Below are 26,403 nucleotides of genomic sequence, written 5' to 3'. Positions count from 1 at the left end.
CTTATTAAAAGAGTGTAGGCAGAAGTGTTTTGTAAGAAGTGATTGTGGTTGGGAAAGTTTGGTAAAGATAAAAAAGTGAGAGCAGTTGAGAGAAGATTCGAAAGGAAGTGAAAATGTGAAAATGAAGATGGAAAAAGGTGCTGGAGAGAATGGGACCCATGTTATATGTGATGCTTCACTCCATCATGATTAGATTTTGGAAGACTTTGAAAACGATCCAAGAGCCATAATTGCTGCATGGAATTCAGCAAAATATACACTATTCCATCATACCACTGCTTCTGCATTATCATTTTCTTCAAAACTTCTCTATTCCTAACCCTCCTTTTCGACTATTATTTATTACACTTTTGAACTTTATATTTTGAAATCATTACTTTTTGTGACCCTGTCGGTTTGCTTTATTCTTTCCTCTTACCATATCCTTTCTTCTTTTTCTCCAAACATTTTTAAGTGCTACAACCACCCTTCATCCCATATTTTATTCTCAATTTCACTCTTTCTATATCTTCTTTTTAACAAAAATAGTAATTAAACTTGTTAGTTACCTAAACCCTAAACGTCTTTACATAACATATATCAAACATGATATTTGTACTATGTTTGTAAGATAATCGGTGAAAGATATTTATGAGTGTTTAATTTTAAAAATATTTGTTAAGTTTCTAATTATTATAATATATTTTTAACACAATTTTAAAAATCAAATTTATTATATAAAATTTTATTTATTATGATTATAAAAATAAAAAATAAATTCTTTTGAACCAATTATGAAAAATATCTGCTAAAAACCACTTAAATATATTTATACACATAAATTTTTATTATTATTTTATATAATATAATATAAAAAAGATTCGTATTATTATATCCTACATTTAAAAATTATATTTTGTTTTCGTATAATCTATGATACATAAGTTAAGTTAGATTAACTTGTTAGTGATTAAAAAATATACTTCTTTCATTTTATTTAATTACTACGCTTAATCTGAGTATACTGATAAATAAATATGTATATAAGTTAATTATTAAAAATAAGAGTAATTTACAATAAATTAAAAATGATGATTAAGTAAAACCAAATTTTTTAAAATCCGACTGTTAAAAAGAAAAAAAAATATTTATGAAAAAAAATTGTAATAGGGAGAAATGAGGCCCATGAACATGATTGAGTATTCGGGTAGGTCACATTGTGCCAACGGATCAATGTTATCTATCCGTACGAACAAACCTCAGTCATTTCCATCTAATTATGGTCTAAATGATGATTTCAACATGATTCACTCTTTAATATCCAACTTTCACTCATCAAACACTGTGTTTAACTTTAATTTATTCACATAAACCAATTTAGGAGTATTTGTTATCTTATAACTCCATTTTTTTTAATTTGTTTAATACATTTGAAAGAATTTGTAGGTTTATTGTTTTATTATTTAATAGACATTTGCATGCCAAATTGGTGATATGATGGTATTTTTTGGGATAAAATTAACATTTATCAAGCAATTTTCTTATATAATTTTTTGACTTAATTGCATGTGGAGTCTTAAGGTATTAATTGTTATAAATAAAAGTTATAATATGTATAAGTTAAACCAGGATCGAATTCTCAAGTATTTTGCTCCTACTAAATAAATATTTATTAATATTAATAATGTTATTAGAAAATTAATCTTTAATTAAATTAATGACTAATTTATAATATAAAATAGATAATAACTAATATTATTAGTTATGATTTTTTAGAAATTATTTTAGATATTTTTATTATTAATATAAATTATTAAAAATATTAAATATAATATTTAACTCAATTAATATAATAATTAATTTTTTTTTTTAAATTGACTGTTATTTATTTATTTTTATAGTGTAAATATATATATATATATATATATATATATATATATATATATATATATATATAAAAGTCAATGATAATTTTAATAGCGATTCAACTGCCAATTGTCTTTTTGGGTATATTACTGTTGGCATTATTATCCATGATATGCATGAATATTCCCTAAAAAGTTTGTCACATAATTTTTTATTTATTATATTTGAGTTTTAAACAAATAATTATGTGATGTGTAAATCATCGTTGAATCTAAAACGCTGCTTCTCGAAGCTTAGGTCTTTTTGCTTCTAGAAATTTTTAAGATGGTACATTTGGAGACGAGCTTTGTAAAAGAGTTAAAATATACATAAAATATCACTTTTAATTCATTTATTTATTGTTGATTAAAAAAATGTTGAATCTAAAATATTAACATTACAGTTTGAAGTTGTTGTCGGGTTCTAGAATTTGTCATTATTTTCTTTTCCACTGTTAATATTTATATTTAATAAAAAAAAATCAATGTTTTAATCCTTTTACCACTTAAGAAATGATCAAAATAAAAATTAAAACTTTCTTATTTATAAAGTTGTAATAATTTTAAATATAAAAGAGAGCAGCATGCAAAATTTAAATAATTATGAGAATCAAATTGATTTTTTTTTTGTAATTTTATATTTTGTATGCATACATATTTTTTCTTAATTGTTATTGTATATGTGAACACTTTAACAATTCATATATGTAAAAAATAAATAAAAAATGAAAACATCTCCATATATAGACATACACAGTGGACAATGAATGCACTTTATTAGAGTAAGAAAAACAAAACATGCATGTATGAAAGAATATATGAGGAGACAAAGAGAAAGTGAAAGAGATAGAGAGAACAAGTTGAAGGCAACAAACAATGCATAAATGTGAGAACATAGCTGTACGGGGTCCACTATATGGATAATACTTTTAAAACGTATCTTCATCAACTTCTGTGAGACACTGTTTGTTTCCAATTTTTAAGACCAAAAACTATTCAAATTTCTCATCAACTTTTCTCACCTCTACACAGAGAGAAACAAAAGTTACTTTTCCACACATGAATGTATCATTTTGTATTCTGTATATAATCCTATGAAGTTGTTGTACTCTTAAATTTGTTGAGAAGATCTCGATAAAGATATTTTCATAGTATATAAGTATGTACAAACTTGATCTTATGTGTTAAAGATCTTACATCAGTTGTAGATAAGAACATTAATATATATCTGGGTGTAAATTTTACTTTATAAGATGTTGTTATAAGGTTAAGTTAGGTTTAAAATTAATTTCTTAGTATGATATCAGAGTCCTTTAAAATTTATCCTAATGAGAATTTATTGGGTTTATCAGACACCCACTATCGGAACCATTATAAATATATATTGTTTCACACACAAGTTGATAGTCTCCATGTAAGAATGATGTATTAAAGATCTCACATCAATTTAAAATAAAGACATTTATATCTTACACTTAATTGCAATGATCATAAATAAATTAGGTTAAGTTGATTTAGCAATGACATCATTACAAGAATATTTTTAACTTACCAATTGGGTTTAATCGATATTTGATTTAGAAATAGTTAAGATTTTGAAATAATTTGTTTCTCGTTTAATGTTAAAAGTATTCACATTTACATAAATTCAATACCCTACATAATAAGAATAGGATTTTACAGTTGAAACAAACTCCTTTGAGGCAATGAATTAAAAAGAAGAAAAAGAAAGAAAACCTAAATTAGAAGAGAAAGAAAAATGGTAGAGGTAATTGACATGGTGAAGGGGACATGAGTGACTCTTTTCAAGGGGCAAATAAAAGTAGATTAAGACAATAATGGAAAACAAAGAAACATTGGAAACAAAATTTTCAATTCTCTTCTCATACTTTCACGCATTCTTTTTTTCTAAGAATAACATTTTTTTTTCACTATAAACCATTGTTTTTATATTTTGTATTTTCATCACATATATAATTCATTTATTTGTCCGTGCAAAATTTATTATAAAAGTTTGTTATAGAAATAATATAGTAAGGGTGAATTGTCCTAATTTAATATTATATTTTTCTCTTAAAAATAATTGGGAGAATTAAATATATTGTTTAATTCGAATTGGAGAGGAATTCCATAATTTATATTGGGAATATATTTTTTTATGCTTTCAGAAATTATTGTTAAGATGATTTTTAAAGTAATTATCATAAAAACTAATAAATTTAATATACACCATGATGGAATGAAAATTATCGAAAAATTGTTACACATTAACAGCCTATTTTCTTAGTCTTCTCGTATCTTTTTCAGATTTGTTCTAAGCATTATGCGTGTAAATTGGGATAAGATTTGACATGTTTTGAAAGTTGCATTAATAATTAAAGTGAATTATGACATCTTTATACATATAGGTACGTAACAAACGAATACGGATATAAGCTATACATAAGAAAAAGTTATATACAAGAATTTTGAGTTTTTTTAATTGATTAAATAAGACATATATTTTGTTTTTTTAAAAAAATATTTTGTTATGATTATTTATTTTACAACTCAAGAATGGAGCATTTATGGTGGTGACTAACAGTGGCAATGATAGTCTTACGATTACATGTGGTGGTGAGATATTGCAGTGGTCGGGTTGTGGGTCACAATGGTGAATGAGAATCTTGGCAGTCCAGCACTGGTTTTCTTGTGCCTCTCTCATGGTAGCAATATGCAGAGGAGGAACACCAAAGAAGGAGAAGAACCACACAAAAATAAAACGTAAAAAATAAAATTTTACTTTTAACCTAAAAAAAAAAAACTTTCTTTCTAATTCATTACAAGAAAATCATGAAATAAAAACCAATTTTATAGATAAAAAATAATTAATTGTATGATAACTAAATTAAAAACCATTTTAGAGACTAAAAAAAAAATTTGATTTCTATTATTGTCAAATGGTTTCTAAACTGGTATCTAATTAGCAATCAAAGTTTTTGCTACCAGATTTAGAATCTAAATAATTGGTAGTTGAAACCTTGGTAGCTAATTAGATACCAATTTAAAAATTATTTAACAATAATAGAAACTAATTTAGAAACCAAACATTTTTTTAGTTTCTAAAATGGTCTCTAATTTAGTCACTATAGCAACTAATTATTTTTTTGTTTCTGAAATTAGTTTCTATTTCATAATTTTCTTGTGGTGACTTCAATTTAGAATATAATTGATATATTTACCGACTTAACCCAAATTGACAATCATGTATAACGGTATGTAAGATTCAATTGACGATCTTCCTAAATATTTAAGGTCAAACAAAAGACGTGATTTCATCTTCATTTGGATATGAGATGAATATTTTTAAATGTTTACATTTATTTCTAAAAAATTTATGAGAACGATCAAAATTTCTTAGATCCTTATTAATTGAACAGATTTATAAATATGTTAATTTCTATATCCATACTTAAAGTCAGATGAATCCAGACTAATAATAGTTTATTTAATATAATTTTTTAAACACTTAACTTGATTGTGAAATATTATTATAAAATTCATTTATGTCTCATAAAAGGTACTCAATGTATTCTTAACGAGCACTAACAAGGACATATAAATAGACAATGAGTTTCAAGGAGTAAACTATATATTTTATATTTATTATACTCGCTCCTCACCTCTTCTTACGATCGATTAACATCACAAATAGTTGTTTATACCGAAGTTGTTTCATCTTTCCCTCAAAAGTCGTTAGATTCGATTCTAGGTAAGAACAATATAAAAACTATACAATTTTATGGGGTTGTGATATGTTGACACTGTGAACAGGGAAAACACACGTCTCACACTTCAATACATTAATATTTTATTTATTTATTAATTCAAAATATTATTATATTATTATAAGTGTTTGTTAAATATATGTTGTTTACTGTAGATGATTCTCAATTTTATGTTGGTTCAATTGAGTCCACATGTGACCCATAGATGTGCACATAAGTGTGAATACACATACATGTACACATATGTATATATTACTTACTAAATAAATATATATAATACATAAAAATATGAAAAATACAATCTCTCTAACTTTGTTTGATCTTTCTATTATAAAATGATCATGTACTAAGAATTATCATAATTTAATAATTAATCCACATTACATGATATATATAATGTATTTATATATCAATAACACATGTAGATATGCAAGCACACAAATACATATTTCGACAAATATAAATAATAACACAACTTACATACAATTAGATGCACATGGATTGATTGAACACCCATTTTGTTTGAAGTGATGTTGATTCCTCATTTGAGTGAACTCATTTCGTTGAACAATAACATCTATAAGAGATAATTGGTACAACATTTCTCATTTGAGCCTCATTTCCTTGTTTACGTGATCATCATTCCTCTTGCTCATGTGTCACATAAGTGTTTAAATAAGGAGATTTGTTGTATGATCCAACAAGTTTAAAAAATATCATGCACCACGACTTTCTTAAACTTGAACAGCCACTTGTCATTTGAGTGAAACCACTTATTACATGATCCACTAAATTAGTGAAATATCATGCATTGTTGTTATATTTTAACACTTGACCACTTATCATTTATAAGTGATGAAAATCCCATAAAGATAAAAATTACCTTGATATCTCTGGTTTAAATTTTAAATCATAACTTAAAACAATTGTATCCATTACACTATATTTTTACTATCCACATTGTTCAAACTAATATTACTTTCATATTTTTAATTCCATATAAAAAAAAAGGGATTAAACCAATTGTAGAAAATTGTAAGCTTATTCCGCCGATGAAAATTTCAATCAACAACTTGATCAAATATAATGTTTCTCCTTAGGAATATGATATGTTATAATTTACATTTTTAGAAAAATATATAAAAATAGTTTTAAAAGGATGATTTTTTTAAATATATAGATTTTTTTCATTCTTTATTAATTAAATATTATAGTTATGAGATCAGGTCTCACATTTACACTCTTTTTTTTTTCTTACACTGTTATATATTTTAATTATTCTCAATTTCCTATCTATAACCTTCGACATTTTTGGCATCGAAGGAATTTGTTTATGTACCCCTCCCACTCATTGTTCTTTAGACTTTTATGTCTATTTCAGTTCTCTTTACAAGTATGTACTCTTCATAATTGATATTGGGAAAATATTCTCTTTTCTTTTATGTATAATATTTTATACATATTTTTATTAAAAAAATATTAAATTTCTTCTACCAATACAATTTTATTGGATTGGATTAGGCATATTGCAGAACATATTCAGGAAAGATTATTAATACTGATTTTAATTGTTTTAAAAAAATTATTTGGAATTTTAATAGAATGTTTGAAACAATGGCTAGAATTTGTAAGAAATCTGAAAAATAAACCATTCTTTTGAATCTGAAAACTTGCAATTTATAACTATTTTCCAACAATTAGGAAGAGTGTGGCAAAAGAAGATATAGATGTAGTATGTGTCCAAGAGAGTAAAAAAGATACAGTAAATTCTGGAAAATGCTATGGAATATGGGGTATTAATAATGTTGATTGGAAACGGTCCTAGGACATTGTAAAGGAGGGTGTAATGAGAGTTGTAAATAATTACCATAACTTTGGAAAACGGCCTAAAAGTATGAATGCATTGTTCATAAACCTAATACCTAAAGTAGACAATCTACAAAAGTTGGACGAATATAGGTCGATTTTTTTAGTGGGGAGTGTATACAAAATTATATCTAAAACCTTAGGTTGAAAAAGTTCTACATAAGATTATTGATAAATCTTCTGAGGTTTATTAGACAAGGTTGTGGTAGCAAATGAAGTGATGGATGTAGTAAAGAGATACAAAGGAGAAATGCAAAATAGTTAAAAATAGATTTTGACAAAACAGGATAGATTGATTTTTTTAACCCGCTGACCCGCATTAGCCCGTCCCGCATAACTTGCGGCCCACACGGACTAGCAGTGGAGCCTAATAACTTGCTTAAAATCGGTTAAAAATTCTAGATGCAGGGTGTCCAATTTTTAAGAGCTTTTTATATACATGACAACTTTCACTTGATCTTAGTGCATTTGCTAGGAGAGTGATGTTTGCTTGCAAGAGAGATATGCACATTGAGACAATAAATACTGATTGAAGCTAGGGTGAGGACAACACATTAATCTCATAACTGGTGTGGTGGATCTGAAATCAAGTAGCAGGTAACAAGTCTAAAACATCTCTAAATAGAGTTGTAAGCAAGACAGCTAAAACAACCTTTTTACAAGGAATCCACGTAAGTATTTTTTTTGTTTATGTCGTGCTTATAGAATGTGGTCGATTAGCATGTATTACAAAATATATTGGTGGTCAAGATCTTATCTCTACTAGACGAGTTGAGTCTTTATACTGTAATGATGTTTTTTGTTTGGATGACAATGTTTAGGTTCTTAAGTTTGGCATGTGAAGGATGTCAACTATTTAATTGACTGGTAGAACTTTATTAGGTTTTTGTAAAAAAGTTTAAGCACTACTAATATTTTTTACTAATAAAAATAATAATAATCTGAAAGAATCTTTTTATATGAAAAAATTATCGCAAAGAACCTTCTCTAGAAACAATCTGATGAAAACTTAAACTATTTTTTAAGGAAAAACTTCCATATTTATAAAACATATAGTCTAAAACATAATTAACTTTGATTAAATGATTAGCAGGCCAAAATCAGCTAGATTTTTTCATTGATAACCCTTCTTTCCCCACTATAAGAACCATTAAAAAAAAACAAACTAAAAGTCATCCCTATAACACAGTTATTTCCTCCAAATAGTGAAATAAAAGTTGTTTAAAGTAATGACCTTGCATAATATGAGTTTAACTTGTAGATAAATTCCCCAGTTGGATGCTCAATTCAAACTCATTTTATTGAAAATATAACACTATAACCATTCAACATAAAATATTCTGGTTGAAGGAAATTTTTTCTACTTTAGTTTCTGTGATCAATTTTATTTTTTCTTCAGCAATATAAAATGTCACATTCTACACATATTTATTACTTTATAGCAATTTCTTTTACTAGAATGTTTCGTGGTTGCCTTTTGTGTCAATCATGTAATTGAAATCTTAGGTGGAAAGATGTTGCCGACCAATTGACATTTGACAAATTTAATCTTTCAGTCAAGTAAATGACAACATTTACCGAAAAGAGAACAGAATAGGAAGAGAATGCAACAGTGTTGGTCTTTTTCTTCTTCTACATTTTTATTAGAAAAAAAAAATCACCTCATTAGATATTTGCTAAAATAATTCTTACCCAAGCTAGGAATGCATACGAATTAAAATAATTTATTCTGAGTCATTGAATATTTAATTGAACTTGTATTTTAGTGTTTTTGGCTTATATAAATAACATCATCATATGTTTAGACTTTGAGTTTAGGTTTATAAGGTCTATGATAATTGTTATGAGTGTGCACTTTTTTTCTTTTTTCTTTTATAATTGAATCGAATGTTATTGATAAGAATAAGAATAAGAATATAAGGAGTGTGCATTTGATTCGGAGACCTCACATATGTATGATTTCAGGTGCAGACTGAATAAATAATGAAAAGTAATATATATATATATATATATATATATATCCTTTTTTAAACAATCAATGTTAAAATAAAACTAAATATGAATATTTTACATGTATGTAAAAATATAAAAAAAAACTTGAATTATCAATATATTTTTTCTATTTTTTTCACTTAAAAGTTAAATTTAATATTAACTAATATTAAAGGTAAGATATAAAGTACTATAATAAATAAAAATAAACAATGTATAAATAAAAATATTTACATACATACTCATTACTTTAAAGATTTAGATAAAAGCATTCTCTTGATTTCATATATGAATTTGTTTATGAGATGAGCAAATTAAGAACACACAACTAACTTAAGTTATGTAAAAAAGAAAAAAAATCATTTAAATATTGTGCAATATTATTAGTTGTTTAACAATTTTTTTTTTAATTTCTTAAGATATATATAGTATATGTACACTAAAAAAATTATTAAATAAAAACTAATTTTAAAAATAAAAAATAACTAGTCATTTTGAGACTAAATTATTGATAAATAAAAAAATTTAAATTAATTTTTAAATAAGTATCTAATCAGATAAATAACTAAAAATTAATAACTAATTAAATACTATTTAACTAATTAAATACTATTTAACTAATTAAATATCAATTTTAAAATCCATTTATAAATTTAGAAACTACTTCATATATATATATATAATTATTTATGAATTAAATAAGATAAGAGATTGGTAATATGATTTCCCTCATGGACGATAATTGAGAGAAAGTCCCTTGAGAAAAAGACTTGTGTGGGACAATGTAGGTGTATTTTAGGAGGGAGTGTGTGCGTAGAATACTAGAATAGACTAGACTACCTTAAAGAAAAGGGAAGGAATAATTTCCATAGTAGCAGTTGACCAAGTACAAAACCCTTGTCCTGCTCTGCTGAATTACCCTTAATTCCCGTGTTCTTTCCAATCACTTGGCATAGGATTTGAGGTATTATACGAGAAGAAGAGCTATAGTTAGCTATCTACCTAGGAAGCACACGAACCAAAACACCAGTTCGAGACCAAATTCAAATTGAAACCATATATGGAAGGAGAGAGAGGTGGTGCTCCCAATTATGAGCTTCAAGTTTCATTCACCAACACCCCACAAGCCATACACGAATTGGGTTTTGTTCAGTATGAAGAAAACCAGGTCCTTGGCTTCTTATCACCCTCTTCACAATCTCAATCTTCTCACCTCTCTCAATCCTTAAATACTGATGTAGTTGTTAATACTACCACTACAACTGCAGCAACCATCGGATTCATGAATCACACTCCACTTGTCACCAAAACTTGGAATAACGACCAGGTGCTTATTCACTTTCACCACTACTTTGCAAAATTAATCTCCTTCATTCAAAATCAACCTCTCTAATCTTCACCCTTATATAATAATTCTCTTTTCTCTTCTATGTCCTTATCGATCTTAATTAGGGTATTTTTATTATTATTCCATCTTGTAAGAAGGATTTTTTGCTTATGGTATTTCAGGTGGGAACTCTGGATCCAAAGGCTGCAGATGAAGAAAACTGCACTGAAAATGCTAGTGAAGGCAACAACAACGTTTGGTATATATCCTTCTTCCTATTATAGCTTCAATTTCCTTTCTCTCTCTCTCTCTCCAAGTGCATGCACGTAGATATTTGTTTATATTCCAGTTAAAGAGATATATTTCTTCAGGCATCAGATCAAATTGTAAAGGTCTCCAATCTTTATAGGAAAGCGATTGATTGCTTATTTGTCTGGATTCAAGGTTTTAAAAAGCACTTCCAATTCGTGATTTTTTTCCAACATCAACATTTTTTGAGTTTTTGTGATTATTTTCACCACTATTTGGGACTGTGTGACGCATTTTACCCACAATTAGTTTTAGTTTATGTGATCACATTATGTATTTATCTACAATTTTCTGTGACATCAAGAACTGAAATGAAACCACAAAGTGCAGATAAACTTGTTGAATCTCGAATACACTTCTGATATTTGATTTCACATGTTTATTCTCTCTCAAACAGATCACTTGTCCATTTTCTCTTATTGCTATATTATTTTAAATGTTTCTTTGGATTCAAGAGACGTGATTAAAGGTAATGAAGAATATTCTGAATCATGTTAATTACGTTATATATATTGTGTGTTGTGGTAGGTGGAGGAGCGCAGCAGCTACAGAGAAGAACAAGGTGAAGATAAGGAGAAAACTTAGAGAACCAAGGTTTTGTTTCCAAACAAGAAGCGATGTAGATGTGCTTGATGATGGTTACAAATGGAGGAAATATGGCCAGAAAGTTGTCAAGAACAGCCTTCATCCGAGGTAATATTCAAAGCTTGATTAATTATTTGCTCAAAACAGATATTTTATTTTATTTTAAGGACCATAATGAGTGATGTTCATATCACGTGCAAGTTCAATTTTTTCTTAATAAAATGATTCATTTGGTATATGTTTGCAAAACTGAATTTAAAGCAGCACTTGATTTTGGATAAAAGGAAGCCATAATAACTAGGATTTGAACTGTGCTCAACTACCCAATGAAATGAGCTTCATTGAATATAATAAGTAGAAGATATTGAAGATGTGGGAGAAATGAAAATAAAAGTTTTGGTGTGTGAAACTGTCTATGAACAGAAGTGTTTGTGGTTGAGTACACTGGCAATATCACAGGCATTATACCCGGGGGAATGAAGGTAAAATGTCTTTTTCTGGAAAAAGTGTGTCGGTAGTGAATAATTTAATCAAATCCTGATCACAAGTCACAAGATTTATTGGCATCATTCATCTTAGACTTTTGTTTTTGAGAAACAAATGGATGCTGGAAAATACTGCATAAAATGGTGAAGAGAATAATACATGGTTGATGAATATTAATTGAGAGCAGGTTTAACTTGAAGTCAAATATTGAAAGGGAAGGGAGAAAATAGGTATAGATATATAATCAGTTGTAATATTTGGTGGGCTATTATTAGAGTTTTGACCATAAGATGCACTATAGGGTCCCCTCTTTCGTACTCTATTTCAAAACCATCCATTTTGTCCTGGTATTTCTATGACAAAAGTTCTCTACATTTTCATCCATCTCTGTAAAAGGCTGTAGTTCAACTTAAACTTTTTCCTTGCAACTCAATTATTTATATTGCATACTTCTTCTTTAGTTTGCTTTATATTTCATTACATCATACCATTATATTTTATTACTTTAGTTTAACTAATTTATTGATTCCATGCATGGAGCTTTTTTGGTTTAAATGGAGTAATAACACCTTCCAAAATTTTATGTGAAAACATATGACTTATATCACAAGGTTACTGCTATAAGAGAAAGTATCAGCAACTGGGTTTCGGATCATCGTTTTTTTTTACTAATTTGATACCATTTAAGTTTTATATGTGGCAATGAAGTTTTAATTAGACACTGATCATAGTTGACAAAATATATATGATAGAATATGTTGAGTGATATATAGGACAAAAAGTTGATAAAGCACAATACATCTATTTTTCAGCTACATTATCATGAAAGGTTTTACAAAGTTTTATCTTGTATGAAAAAAAGGGGGGAAATAGTTATTGGCATGTGTGTCAAAGCTACTACAGGCAAAAGCTAATAGTTGAGTAAGTTAGTTGTGCATGAGGAGCAAGTTGCTTCCAACATTACTCATAATAAACTTAAAAGAAGAAGTAAGCACCCATAGCATACCAGTTGAAACATAATTTTTTATTGGCAAAAAATAAAATAAATAAATAAATAAAATATTTCATAAAAATATTCTAAATCGTATACTTTAATGTATCATAATTATATAATTGTAAAAGTTTTAGTCTCCTTTACCCAAACAACATCCACCAAAACTATCTGACAAACATAAAATTATCATGTTACAAATATAAACTTGAGAAAGCAAAAACTTCCTGAATTAACAGTGGTACAAAAAATTTTATGAAGAAAATTATCCAATCTTTTCGTCTGGTACATAACTCTTCCATTCCGAATGCCAATAGAAACATATAATGAGATCTTTGTAAAATGTTGAGAACATTGGAGACATGCTAGGATTTGATAAGGTAAATAGATCATACATGTATTAAACAAGCTTTATTAATCTAGGTTATTACTTTGATTAACAAGCCATTGTTCAAACAGATTGAATAGTATAACTGTGATATATCTTGGATTTTTTTTAATAATATATTAATAAAAGAATATATGAAGTACTTTAATCTTTTACATAAATCCATAAACAAAATATACAATAAAAAGATGTATTTTACTTTATAATTAGATATGAATACCATCTCCCCGAAAGAACCTAATATAAATCGTAACATGACCTTGAATAGGTTTTACATAATTTTGAGATTGGTTAGTTGTTTAACCAATCCAATATGATTTAATAATCAATACAGCTAAGAGTCATGATGTTAATTAATATCTCAAATTTTTGTTACGAATGTGTATTGATTTCTCAAATTCAATGACACTGGATAATGAACATATATATTGTCTTAAGGAAGAAAATGGTTCAAAACTTGCAAGTTAAACAGCTACTTGTGATTTCTTCTCGTGTTAGTGTGTTTTAGAAAATTTCCTTCTTTCTATAGGTTTAGTTTTGTATTTGGCACTCTAAAAAATCCTCATTTAATAATTTTTTTAGAAACCCAAACACTGTCATTGCTTTACATATTTGTAACAAGCATATTTGACCCAAAAGATAAAAAAAAAATTGTGTACTTAATTAATGTTGCGTGCATGGGAAGAAACAGTTAAAGTAGTTTTCGTGGAGGTACTTGTGAATGCAAATGGTGGCCAAAGTGGCATCTATGTAAATCCAATATCCTTAAACTAAAAAGCAAGATATCAGATATCAGAAGATTGCACTTAAAGATATGTACTTAGAAGTGCAATTAGGAAGATGGAAAACCTGATATGACTTCAGGAATAAAGGTTCATGGAACTGGAATTACCAGAAATATATTTTCTAATATCATGATTTGAGACACGACATTAACATATATTGTTTAACAAACAATAATTAACATCATAAAGTGATGTAGTACCAACCTTGAAAACCATTTTTATTGAAAATAATTAAAATAGAGGAACTATACTGGTGTGGAAACATTATAGTTTGTTTCTCGACAAAGGAACTATATATATATATATATATATATATATATATATATATATATATATATATATATAACATAATCCATATATATATCAATTATATGTCTGTGATATGTATTTTTTGAAGTGACAGGTTTAATCAACCATAGGAATTTATGTTATCCTTAGAAAAATCTTATGTAAAACTTTCTCATCATATTACGAGTTGCGTCAAGTTTTTTTAATAAAAAAAATAGATATATTATGGGATTGGCAACTAGTTTAGAATTTAGATTTTTTTTTTCACACATATAACATATAGAATAATATTTAATGTATTTTGATGTTTTTTAGTCGAATTTATTATATGAAACCGACAAGATTTATTAGCATTTTCAACCAATAAAAAACAATGTTCTATATGTTTCTTTATTAATAGTTTAGTGATTCAAATTTTACGCCGACATTTGGAAATTGATTTTTTTTATTAGTTCGAACTAACTCATTGAACAAATACAGAGAATATAAAGAAAATATTTAAATTCAATTCTAATGAACTTCATTACTGATTCATCATTAATTTATGGTTACTAAAATGCTTGCTGTATATGTATCTGAATTTATTCTTAATGAAATATGATTATAAAAAATTAAATGGAAAGAGTTGAATATTTAAAACATAATATGACTTTACATTTTTTAATAATTAAATGTTATACCTTTTGTTTTATTGTACATTACTTTAAAATGATACCATGGTTGGATTAATTTAAAATATTATACATATGTTGGATTAAATTGAAAATCGATTTAATTATATAATTCGTTAATAAACCTGTGGAGAATTTGCACTGAACTGCTTTTATTTATAAAATCGTTATAATTAATTCAATTAGGATTAATTGCATTGAATCTGTATTAGGTTATGCTTATCAAATTAGACTCTTATTAATTATACTATATTTTAACAATACTAGTTTTTTTTTAAGATAATTTAAATTTTCATTGAGAGAAATGAGCATGTTTTGACGAGTTTTTAACATAAATATCTCAGAAATACATGTAAAAGACTAAATAATTATACCATATATCTTACTTAATGTCTTCCATTAGCATTAAATTATATAAATATCTAAAACCCACATTTAAATGTGAATTAACTACATCATTCTCCCTTGTACATGGGGTAGAATCATAAATATGTCAAGAAACGTAAATTTTTTCGATTTAAAATTATATAAAATTTAAAGTTTATACATTTTTAGTATTATGTTTTTATGTTATCAATTAGCTATATAACCTATTAAGTATGACTTTTTGAATAAGTTTTAACAGAATTAATATTTTTTCAAAATATATAGCAACCTATAACTAATTAGATGATGGTTTCAAGTTACTTTTATATATTAATATATTTTCATTAAATCCATTTATATGTTTCATATATTTATTATCTCATATAATATGATAAGACAAGTCAATTAGTTTTTAATAGAGACTTAATTGTTTTCAAATCTATAATTAATACTTGTTTTCAGATATAATTAAATACTTAATTTTTAAAATGTATAATTATTACTTATTTTCAGAATATGATATTGACAGGCTACCTAACCATATTTGTATAAAAGAAAATAAAATAAGTAGGTTCCTTCAACAATAAGAATGTCGCATTTAATATACTTATTTTTATTTTTGTGTTTTATAATTTCTCACACATTCGACACAAGGCTACAAATTTCTCTTTGGTAGAAATCAAATGCATTATTGAGACTTAATTTTTAAAAATTAAATTTTTTTAATTACTAATTATAAAAATATTTAATTTTTGTATCTTTGAAACATATTTAATATAAATTTTATTTAATTGCTTACTATATATTAAAGGGGTTATTTATATTATGAAAAATATTTGGTAGGGACTAAAACAAATACTTGTTATGACCAATCTATATATTATTAATATGCACCTTTTTATTCTATCAATAACAAATTATTAATGTATGATAGATCTGTAAGTTTTTCAATAATAAATTCTGTAAAAAAATTGATTTCTAGTTAATTGTGACATGCATATTATAAACTATCATAGGAGTTTTCTAATGTAATGAGTGGACTGATAAAACTTAGTTTTAACCACTTTTTTTTTCTAAGGATTTCTCAAATACTCTAATTTATTTATTAATTTTTTCAATAAAAAAGAAACATACAATAACCTTGTTTTAGATGTAATTTATAATGAGAAAATTTTGGTGTAAGATAAAAATAACAGTACTATCTATCTAGTGGATTTTATGTTTAACTCAAACTAGATCATGAGGTGAGGTTTGTACCACTTATATATAATGAATTGTCTTCATCTCTAATGGATTGTGAGATCTCCAACACCGTCTTACTTAAAGCAATTTCATTTTTTAAGTAACTGTTTAATGACAAACAAAGACAACATGCATATTTCTCAAGTCTCTTTACAAAGACGCTGTGTAAATGATTGCTAAGTTTTAAAGGAAGCACAACATAAAACACTAACCAATCATAGAATATATCTCAAATTTCAGCAGCGAACATATATAGTCTGTACAATGTTGTTATGAACTTATATCAGAGTTCAGTTTAAAAAAAAAATTAACTATGACAGTAAGATTAAAACATATGATTTCATGCAAATAATCATACCCTAGTGGGCAGAGGTAAGACTGGTTTTATTGTTAGACAAAACTTAAATCATTAGTTTTTTTTGTATAATTAAAATCAGAATTTTACTTGGATATATTCTAAGTAGTAGAGGTTAATCCAAACAAAACAGCAAGAAATGAAAAATAACACCAAAACCAAAAGGCCTAATCCAAGTTTTTATCCTTCTTATATAGTTCTCTATTAAGATTAACCTTGCTAATTAATAGAAATGTAATGAACACAGACCAGCTACAACTTGTACTCAGTTTCTGTCATGCACATCAAGAATTTACAAGTAAGATGACAATAATTAAAGGATTAATTTGGCACAGAAACATGATAAAAAAGTTATATATATATCTCTGGAGTTTCTGAGCTATTTGTTTTGGATATTGCAGAAGTTATTACCGTTGCACCCACAACAACTGCAGGGTGAAGAAGAGGGTTGAACGACTCTCAGAAGATTGTCGTATGGTGATAACCACCTACGAAGGTAGACACAATCACTCTCCTTGCGAGGACTCAAATTCATCGGAGCATGAATGCTTTACCTCTTTCTAGTAGGTCAATGTCGGTCCTTAGGTTACGATCATCTACGTGTATTTATCAACTTAATTAAGCCACTTTCATTCATATATATATATGTTGCCATGTACTTGTCACAGAGTTCAATGTTCTTCAAAGTTGAAAGCTATGTGTGTATACTTATTACAACGCTCCTTACATTTCTTTCTCCATATTTTTCCTGCTTGGAGGGAACCAATACCCCCATCAAAAATATTGCTTGGTTCATATTTACGGAACATTTTTTTGTCAATATATATAGATTTATTATTATTCTTTTGTAGGAATGTCATGAACTTACTGTATCTTGATTTTTGCAGTACAGGTACACTATAACTGATACCATTTGAAGGATATAATACTGTTCCTGCTAAAAAAGTAACAGATGAAACATGCATATATATATATATGTATGTATCTGTTTAGTTTTGTTTAAGGGATACATATTATAAGGACAGAAAGTATTAATATATATGGGTTCGTCTAATATTTTCTATACTAAATAGTATTATACAAGAACTAATCTATTAAGATAGTGTAACGACTTAAGTATCACATTAAAGTTCTTAATCTACTCAATGCGTGTGATACTAATCAGCATCTTGTTTAGCTAACAACAAGAGATTTCATTTTCGTTTCCCACAGTTTCACCATTTTAGTGTCTAACAACTTAAACTTGTAAAGTAAGAGTATTGTTGGAATGCATGGGAATGTTGTTTCACAGGAATCACTTGTTCTATATATCCGTTTATTAGAGGAAGGGACGTGGATTGTGCATGCATTACGTAAAGACAATAATATAATTGCAGATTTCTTCGCCAATTTGGCTCGTTCTCACTTCTACATTTCTCAGAATTACACTTGAGAAGATATTCAGAAAATATGTTGTCGTTTTATGTACAACTTTGGGCATGACCCCGAGTTTTAGGACCTTAAATTGGGTGGCTGAAGTGTTTGAGTGGGCCTCATATGCGCCATTGATATGGACTGCGCCAATTTGTTCACCGGACAGAAATTTATAAGTTTGATGCATGACTTAATATGGGCGTTAAAGGTTGCTCAAACCAATTGCATTCTGCACCTCCATAATTTATTCTTAATAAGAAAAAAGGAACTCTCAAATTTGTCAAATAAATACATTATTCTCCATTCATGAAATTAAAACAACAACATTCATACACACCACACACCTACAACCCAAAACAATCCTCAAACAACAGACCATAGACATGACACACAAATTAAGATGAAGAGAACAAAACAACATAATACAAAAATGACCTATCATACCTGCACCTTTAAGACAATGAGCTTGAAAATGGAAAATTCTTCACAGCTGCAAGAGACGCTACACCCCCATTTTTTAGGACAATGGCCAACGCTGCACCTTCTCTTTAATACATGAAGATGGAGATATTTGTGTAATAAAATTTACTTTCCAAATCACATACCTATCGTTGCTGACATGTCAACTAGATGCAAAAGGTTTGTGTGTAGAAATTATAACAATTCGATAGAAAAAAAAGTTGCATAGTAATTAAAGTGCTTGGATAGACAGTGACCGACGACGCACGGGTGATTTCGGCCTCATTTTATAATTAATTTTCTTTATATTTCAAAAAATAGAAAAAAATACACCAGTCTGATTTTTGTCTCAATTCGTGTTATAAGAGTTGCTCTAGTTTTATTAAGAAACTGAATTGCCCACTTAAGCAACTAACCCGAGTCATTAAATATTATCCCACGAGTCCAAATTTTGATACATAACTCACTCAGCTCGTTTGTATTTGCAGTATCTTCATCACGAGTCCAGGTAGCTCTGCACAGCTCTAACAGATCGAAGCAGTGATAAATCTGATGGTGCATAGGAAAAGAAGCAAAAATTTGAAACTGTAAGATAGTTCATTGAAATTAGCTGAGTGGTTCGATTGAGCACCAACCAGAACAAGAGCATGAAAAAAAATATGCATAAAAAAGAAACAGGGTACTTTTGGCCTAACGTAATAGTTAAGGTACTAACTCATCAACTCAAACAACAATGCAGTATATTAATTCTTCCACAAACAAGGCCCAGGCAGAATCTACCTACCTAGGTACACCTGCCTGAATTACAATACTGCAAGCTATTTTCCAATCAATGGACACTGATGAAATATATAGGCAAACCACAATTCATTACAATCTAATCTTTTTGGTACCAAGCAAACCTACATTTCAGACTCTCCAGACAGTTTGTTTGTCCCACCCACAATATCTTCCTCCCACTAGATTAAAATCTTAACTGCTGCCTCGAGAACCTTGATGATATCATACTTAGGCTCGCCTCAGTCTCGCTCAGATGTTAGAAGGTTAAATGCCGAATTGGAAGGAATGAAAATTACAAGAGTAGCATCACATCAACTACAACCTTCTGGCTAAAACTAGTAGACTCGAAGTAAGCACTGATAACTATCGTGTGAGAAGTTTGTATGAAGGAATATCTTCGAGCCGCATTATGTCTTCAAGCAGAAGCTCTTTCTCCAGCTGACGGCGTGTAGATTTCATTACTGTCTGTTATAACATAAGTAACATGTTGATAATCACTAGCAATTCTAAGAAATATACATACTTCAGTTAAATTTGCTAGCGCATATATTTCCTTATCTGTGCAGAATAAATTCATGATAAAGAATACATACGTTAAAATCCATGTATGATGCACGCATAGAAAGCCATTGTTGATCCATCATCTTGAATGTAATGCAATAGAGAAGATCAAAAGCTGATTCATTTTCTGTCAGACAAGTGTAAAAATTAATTTACTAACTTTGAGAGTGAAACTAACATTAAAAGAAGACCATCGCTATCAGGTAAACGCTAGTACGCTACAAACACACAAGTAAGCATTTTCAAGCAATGCCATTTGCAGGAAAGATTTTTCATGAACCTATCACAAATTATGTAGCACAATTGTGTGAGAGAAAAGTGTTAAAAAAGAAAAGTGAGAGAGGTGTGGAAGAAACATGTTCCTTAAAAAAGCCTTCATAAATCAAAACAAAATGTATCAAGAGTTTGTTTGGACGAGCTTTTCCATAAAACCCTTCTAGGAAAGAAAAAATAAAATGAATTTTAACTTCTCCCTAAGGTTTAGCTAATTCATAAGTTAAAATAAAAATTTAAAGAAGTTATTAGAAAGTTTCTATAAATTAGCTATGCATAAGATAATTTTAGCTTAAGAAACTAATTTCAATTTTTCTTTTTATTCTTTTTCTAGGAGTTTATGAAGAAGTTCGTCAAAACAGGCCCAAATACTTTTGTAACATTTTGCACTTTTGCATTTTGTTATTCTTAAGTTCCCACCTCCCGCTTCCCATCTAAACTGAAAAACAAAATTAATGACAAGTTAAAATTTACAGATTAACGAGAGCAAACATAAAGACTACCTGCAAGAAATTTTAGGAAAGTTGCTCCTACCAGGGTCCGAGGTTTGACTGTCAAGTAAAACAACATTAGTAACAGAAAACCTAATAATCAAATTCAACTCATTACTTGTGAAAGACATCTATGATGCAATAGTCTGCATTAAGAAACATGCAGTTTCATGATATCTCGAATCAGAAAATATAATTAAAATATTATAACCAATAAAAAGCCATATTCGTATCGTATGTGGAATTTTTTTTATTTAAATCCATGGACATGGACATAATGCAAAAAGCTAAAGGAAAATGTTTCAAAATGAAGAGTGGATGTATAAGGTTGGCCTGTCATTTGGATTGAAATGACCAACTTCTTCCATTCTTTCAAATAAAGTAAAAACATTATGCTCTTGGGATAAGGGAAAAGGCCCATGGACACACCGAACCTAATCCCTCATAATTACAGTGTGGCACTGTCCATCACTCAGATAATGATCAGTGGTAACTAGCCATACTGAAGTATACAATAATAATTGGTAAAATATCCTAAGCACTTTATGACAGCATATAACATTCAAAGGATTATATCACAAGACCGGAAAGCAGAAGCTATTGTGCTCACTACACCTATAGGCATCCATTTTTCATCCTTTTAAACATGAAATATGCTGAGACTAGAAAAAAACGGTAAAAGGAGAAGTAAAACAACCTGCTTCAAGATCAAGCATCTGAATAAGCATGAATGTAATGTTAACACCAGCAACAGCAAATGGGTATTCCCACACTGATCGATCTCCTTCCTGCTTCCGTAAAAGATCTTGAAAGGATTTCTGCAAAAAGAAGTGTTCAAGCTTCATTATAAAGTTATACAAATAGCAAAGATTGTTTTAAATTAAGGTTGCCGCAACAGTACTCAAAGGAGTGCACCAAGACAAGATTAACATAGACAAACACGGTGGGAATAAGAGTCTAAAAGAAATGCAGAAATGTGTCTGGCAACACCTGAAAGATTGGGTAGACATGTCTGATGCATAATATTTCTAAAACAAAAAACTGGGAACCATTCATAACAAATGAAAACCTGTAGTCTATGCTTATTAAACACCAAGAAAGTAATGTATGCAAGGAAGCCAGGGATAAGTGCATAAAAAAGAGGACATCCACATTGGTTAGACTGGTATAGATTTACAACATCTAGCAAACAGTGAATAACGTAAAAAAATATACTGTGAAGTTCCATGGCTTTATATTTTACATGACTCTGATGGGGCTGTTTAGAGAGAGACCATTGCAAAAGAAAAACAAAATCAATTAATTTTAATATCATTCTCTTCTCATTTATAACTCAACCTAAATGTCATACTTATATGTCAAAGATAAAGCAAAAGAACAAATTAATATGGCCAAAATTTTCTACGGAGGAAGGAATTCCAAAATCAGAACATGAGAATGTTATCCATGTCTGCAGGAAGGCAAATCATATTCTTTCTTAGTTGCTGAAGAGCGAGTTGAAGCCACTAGCTAAGCCTACCTAGATCAGCAAATATTTTGGCTAAATTGTTGCTTATTAGTTTCTTCCCCCGTAAAATAGATGGTAATTCCTCAGTTTCAAATTAAAAAGGAGAAGTACTAATTCTTTGAACAGATAAATATCCTAGAACAAAATATTTATCCACAGAAGTCCTATTTACAATTACAAACAAAAATGACATTTCCTTAGGTGAATCCTAATATGATTTCTTTGTTAATCCCTTCAGACAATCAAATAGTTTTTATATACAATATAAATCTAGACATTGATTTTGGATAATTCAAAATGACTTTAGAATACTTTTAACAACACAAAAAAGTGTGAAAAAAACTAGAAAAAAGACCTTATAAATAAATAGAAAGGGATCATACCGGGAAATTGTGAGCAAAAAACAATAAATTCTCCAACGATATGAAACCACCACCCCTACCAAAATATACACAAACAGAAATTATTAGCAACAAGTAGATAAAGTGAAGACAGTTTATGGCACTGAGACAAAAACAAGAGGAATAATATCTACCTAAAATCGGTTGATGGATCCTTCCCTTGCCAGCCCATGTCCTTCCACTGCTCTGAGATCAGGCCATGGAGTTCTTCTTCAGGAAATGCAGCATTCCATAAAGCTCTTAGAGCATCCTAAGAGAAAGCATAAAAAAATCTAAATTGTATTCTTAAGAGATAAAATATTGAACACATGGTAAGATAAAAAGAAGCACATAACGTTATATGCAGGTGGCTTAAAGTCTTCGATGAACTTAGTAGTTATTACCACATCACTCACAGTGACATAAAAAAAATCATCAATAGAAGATATACCTGGTGCTCAGGAATACAACTATCGTATGGAATGTCTATTCGACTCTGTAACCTCAGCAAGCACTCCTCCTGAGAATTCAAGATTCAGCACAGAGAATTATCATGCCATGCATAATTATAAACAATATTTAATGAAAAAAGAATTATAGAGTGGCATATTATTTTCATCTCAGAAGGTATAAATCACAAGCAAACATTATAAAATACAGAAAAAATCCAATCATGTGAAACACGGGAGTCAAATTAGCTGTTACAAATTCAGAGCAACCTATATATTATATGTAACTACATTCATTTTTTCACAAAACGAGTGAATTTTCCAGAAACAAGAGAAAAATAAAACACAGCCCAAAATACCATTGAATTTTATTGTATTGTTTTTATTTGGTAAAATGGAAGATGTTTCAATACAAATTTATAGCTCAATATGTTTCTATGAAGATAAGGCTTTGCTTGCTATTGTAAGTAGTTTAGAAGAAGCGTATCTCATTAAAAGATGAGTATGATTAAGCATCTCATCAACAAAGTCACATTATAAAATTTCATTTATTTATTTATTGCAGTGCCCAAGAGAAAAGTTAACGTAATTACTTAATGGTATTAAATTACTGTTTCAGTAATTAAATCACGAAAACCATTACCTGGGCTGGTGTTAAATCAAAAGAGGGTCGAGCATCACTTTCTCTTCTCTGTACACAGACACAGGACAAACCTCTGCCAAGCCATGCTGTTGATCCTGTCACAAACTCAGCTGTAACAAAATAAAACTGCCCATAAATGTAGATTGAGCTTCGAATTTTTTAGTCGCAAATTTATAGTCATTTTATCGACAGAAATCAATCATGTTTCTGAGTAATTAATTATCCTTACTAGTACGCCACTATTTTGATTCAGCCCAGTTTCTAAAAGCACACAGCTTATTCTAACGACAAAAAAAATCGTCTATTTCTTCCCCGTTTCCCTTTCTAACTTTTCCAACCGACGTATCACTTTATAAATATTTTGTTTTCTATAGCTCGTATTATTGCCAAAGCTTAGGACAAGAGAAACGGACAAAGCCAAGCAACCAAATATAACCACAGGGAAGAGTGAGTTTTGCTTTAATCATTATGCTAGCCACTTGCTCAGTTTTAATCATACTTCCACCCACCAGCTTGCTTTATTCACAATCCCCCGCTATTTCTGCACCTAAACAGTTGAACTCAGCTTCACACTAAGATGAAAAGAGATACAACAGTATCTGCATTTTCCAGTGTACATAAACAAGCACCAACGCATTTCACGAATGTTAGATCTAAGAGATAACCCCATCACAGATAGAAACTATAAATTAAGCACAGCAAACAGCTTTTAAAGCTAAGCTTAACTAACAGTAACACCCTCCATAGTAAACTGAGCTAGTTCCACAGAGATCTCAACCAAGCTTAACTCAGTCTCAAACCAATCAAAATAAAACTAATAATAATTAAAAAGCAGTAGTAGCTGAAGGAATTATGAATTCAGTAATTCACCCACCCACGCAATTTTGAATATCCGCAAACATCACGCAAGTGAAAAACCTGAGTTCAATCTCGATTCAAAGACTATTGCGAGAGTGAGCGAGAGTAATAAAACAAAAACAAAATCAGATGTTGAAAGTCGCGAAAATCACGAGAGAAGTTTACCAGAATTTGAATGGCACGTGTTGCCCCGATCAAGACCCTGCGAAATCCTCCTCACAGCTACGAAGGAACCGCCTCTATCGTCCATTCCTCTCACCTCCCCCTCTTCTTATCCCCGTCACTGCAGCAATGGTATAGTCATGGCGAGAACGCTCTGTTTCCCGGAAATCCCCACTTTCCCGGAAAATTGCGCAGTGCAGAATTCCGTTCGGGGAGGAAATTCCAGGGAGCTGAAATGCGGAAGCGGGAACAGAGCAAGAAGCAATTGGAGGCCGCGGGAAAGATCGAAGCAGTGGTTGCGGTTGGGGATTTTCCCGGGAAACAACGGAAAATGAAGTGAGGGAAAGTGGAGAGTGAGAAAGAAAGAGAAAAGAATCTTGAAGAGCAGATAGAAGAGTTGTGGTTATGGAGAAAGGGATTTTTCGCAAGATCTGAGAGTAGAGAAGAGAGTTAAGATATTGAGACAGAAGAGAAGAGAGAATCAGTTCAGTTGTTTTGTTTCTTTTCTCTTCTCTCTCCTAAACGCACGTTTAACGCATCCTTCACCCGCTCCTGTTTGGGAAGACACACAACTGCGTTGTACTCTCGCTTTTACATATGCCGCTTTTTATTTTATTATTTTCGTCTACCTTCTTTTTTTATTAAATAAAATACTATAGGTTTTAATATGCATGAATAATATTAGAAACATATTCTTTAATTCAATGATTATTTAGTCATTGAATCAAATACTAGTTAAATCTAAATATGTTAGAAAGCATAATTAATGTAGTGGGTGTTCCAAAATTAATTAGGTGCAGTGCAGCGTTTCAAAATGTGATGTTATCCGTTGCAACTTTTATGACAGATATGATTCCAAACACAGTCTTATCTCACTCTCATCCATGACCATCAAGTGAAGTGAGTTAAATGGATTAATGTTTATTCTTCAAAATACCTGATTAAAGTTAGCAATAATATCTAAATAAAGCTAAGTGAACCTAATCCAATTAATTAGGTTTTGTTTTGGTCCTAATTAGTTTGGTTTTGAGGGCACTTAAACCACTTCTACATAAATCACGAAAAGCTTATTGAGTCACGTCAATTTATCAAACCAAACCTTTCATTACTTCTAGAAGAAAATCAC

At 29.1% G+C, this 26,403-nt stretch overlaps 2 protein-coding genes across 4 annotated transcripts; one reads left to right on the top strand and one right to left on the bottom strand.

Annotated features, from left to right (window-relative positions):
- Positions 1 to 10,388: 10,388 nt before the first annotated feature.
- LOC137826977 (probable WRKY transcription factor 12) lies at positions 10,389 to 18,143 on the top strand. The gene is made up of 4 exons (XM_068633147.1): positions 10,389 to 10,835; positions 11,018 to 11,094; positions 11,673 to 11,837; positions 17,703 to 18,143. Exons 1-4 carry the CDS (start codon positions 10,569 to 10,571, stop codon positions 17,863 to 17,865), a joined length of 672 nt encoding a protein of 223 aa, XP_068489248.1. The 5' UTR covers positions 10,389 to 10,568; the 3' UTR covers positions 17,866 to 18,143.
- Positions 18,144 to 19,893: 1,750 nt separating this feature from the next.
- Positions 19,894 to 26,170, bottom strand: LOC137824008 (uncharacterized). 3 transcript variants are annotated; one of them, XM_068629421.1, is made up of 10 exons: positions 25,281 to 25,860; positions 25,132 to 25,199; positions 24,258 to 24,367; positions 23,617 to 23,685; positions 23,321 to 23,436; positions 23,169 to 23,223; positions 21,976 to 22,096; positions 21,291 to 21,338; positions 20,547 to 20,641; positions 19,894 to 20,418 (listed from the first exon to the last, which is right to left on the bottom strand). In XM_068629421.1, the coding sequence occupies exons 2-10, from the start codon at positions 25,157 to 25,159 to the stop codon at positions 20,317 to 20,319; spliced, it is 744 nt and encodes a 247-aa protein (XP_068485522.1). In that variant the 5' UTR covers positions 25,160 to 25,199; positions 25,281 to 25,860; the 3' UTR covers positions 19,894 to 20,316. The 3 variants fall into 3 exon arrangements, with proteins under 3 accessions (XP_068485522.1, XP_068485520.1, XP_068485521.1); XM_068629419.1 differs by lacking the exon at positions 25,132 to 25,199 and having other exon boundaries at positions 25,281 to 26,170; XM_068629420.1 differs by lacking the exon at positions 25,132 to 25,199 and having other exon boundaries at positions 24,258 to 24,352; positions 25,281 to 25,864.
- Positions 26,171 to 26,403: the final 233 nt, after the last annotated feature.

Source organism: Phaseolus vulgaris, chromosome 8, assembly GCF_000499845.2.
Source record: "Phaseolus vulgaris cultivar G19833 chromosome 8, P. vulgaris v2.0, whole genome shotgun sequence".
In the NCBI taxonomy this organism is placed as follows: Eukaryota; Viridiplantae; Streptophyta; class Magnoliopsida; order Fabales; family Fabaceae; genus Phaseolus; species Phaseolus vulgaris.
This window is presented reverse-complemented; position numbering and strand designations above follow the sequence as displayed.

Bases quoted from the DNA above. Each gene is read 5' to 3' on its own strand.
- LOC137826977 (XM_068633147.1), top strand. From the start codon at position 10,569: ATGGAAGGAGAGAGAGGTGGTGCTCCCAATTATGAGCTTCAAGTTTCA. The intron at 10,836-11,017 runs GTGCTTATTCAC...ATGGTATTTCAG, and splicing joins AAACTTGGAATAACGACCAG to GTGGGAACTCTGGATCCAAA. The intron at 11,095-11,672 runs GTATATATCCTT...GTGTTGTGGTAG, and splicing joins GAAGGCAACAACAACGTTTG to GTGGAGGAGCGCAGCAGCTA.
- LOC137824008 (XM_068629419.1), bottom strand. From the start codon at position 25,365: ATGGACGATAGAGGCGGTTCCTTCGTAGCTGTGAGGAGGATTTCGCAG. The intron at 24,368-25,280 runs GTAAACTTCTCT...ATTTTGTTACAG, and splicing joins CACGTGCCATTCAAATTCTG to CTGAGTTTGTGACAGGATCA. The intron at 23,686-24,257 runs GTAATGGTTTTC...TTGAATTCTCAG, and splicing joins TTGATTTAACACCAGCCCAG to GAGGAGTGCTTGCTGAGGTT.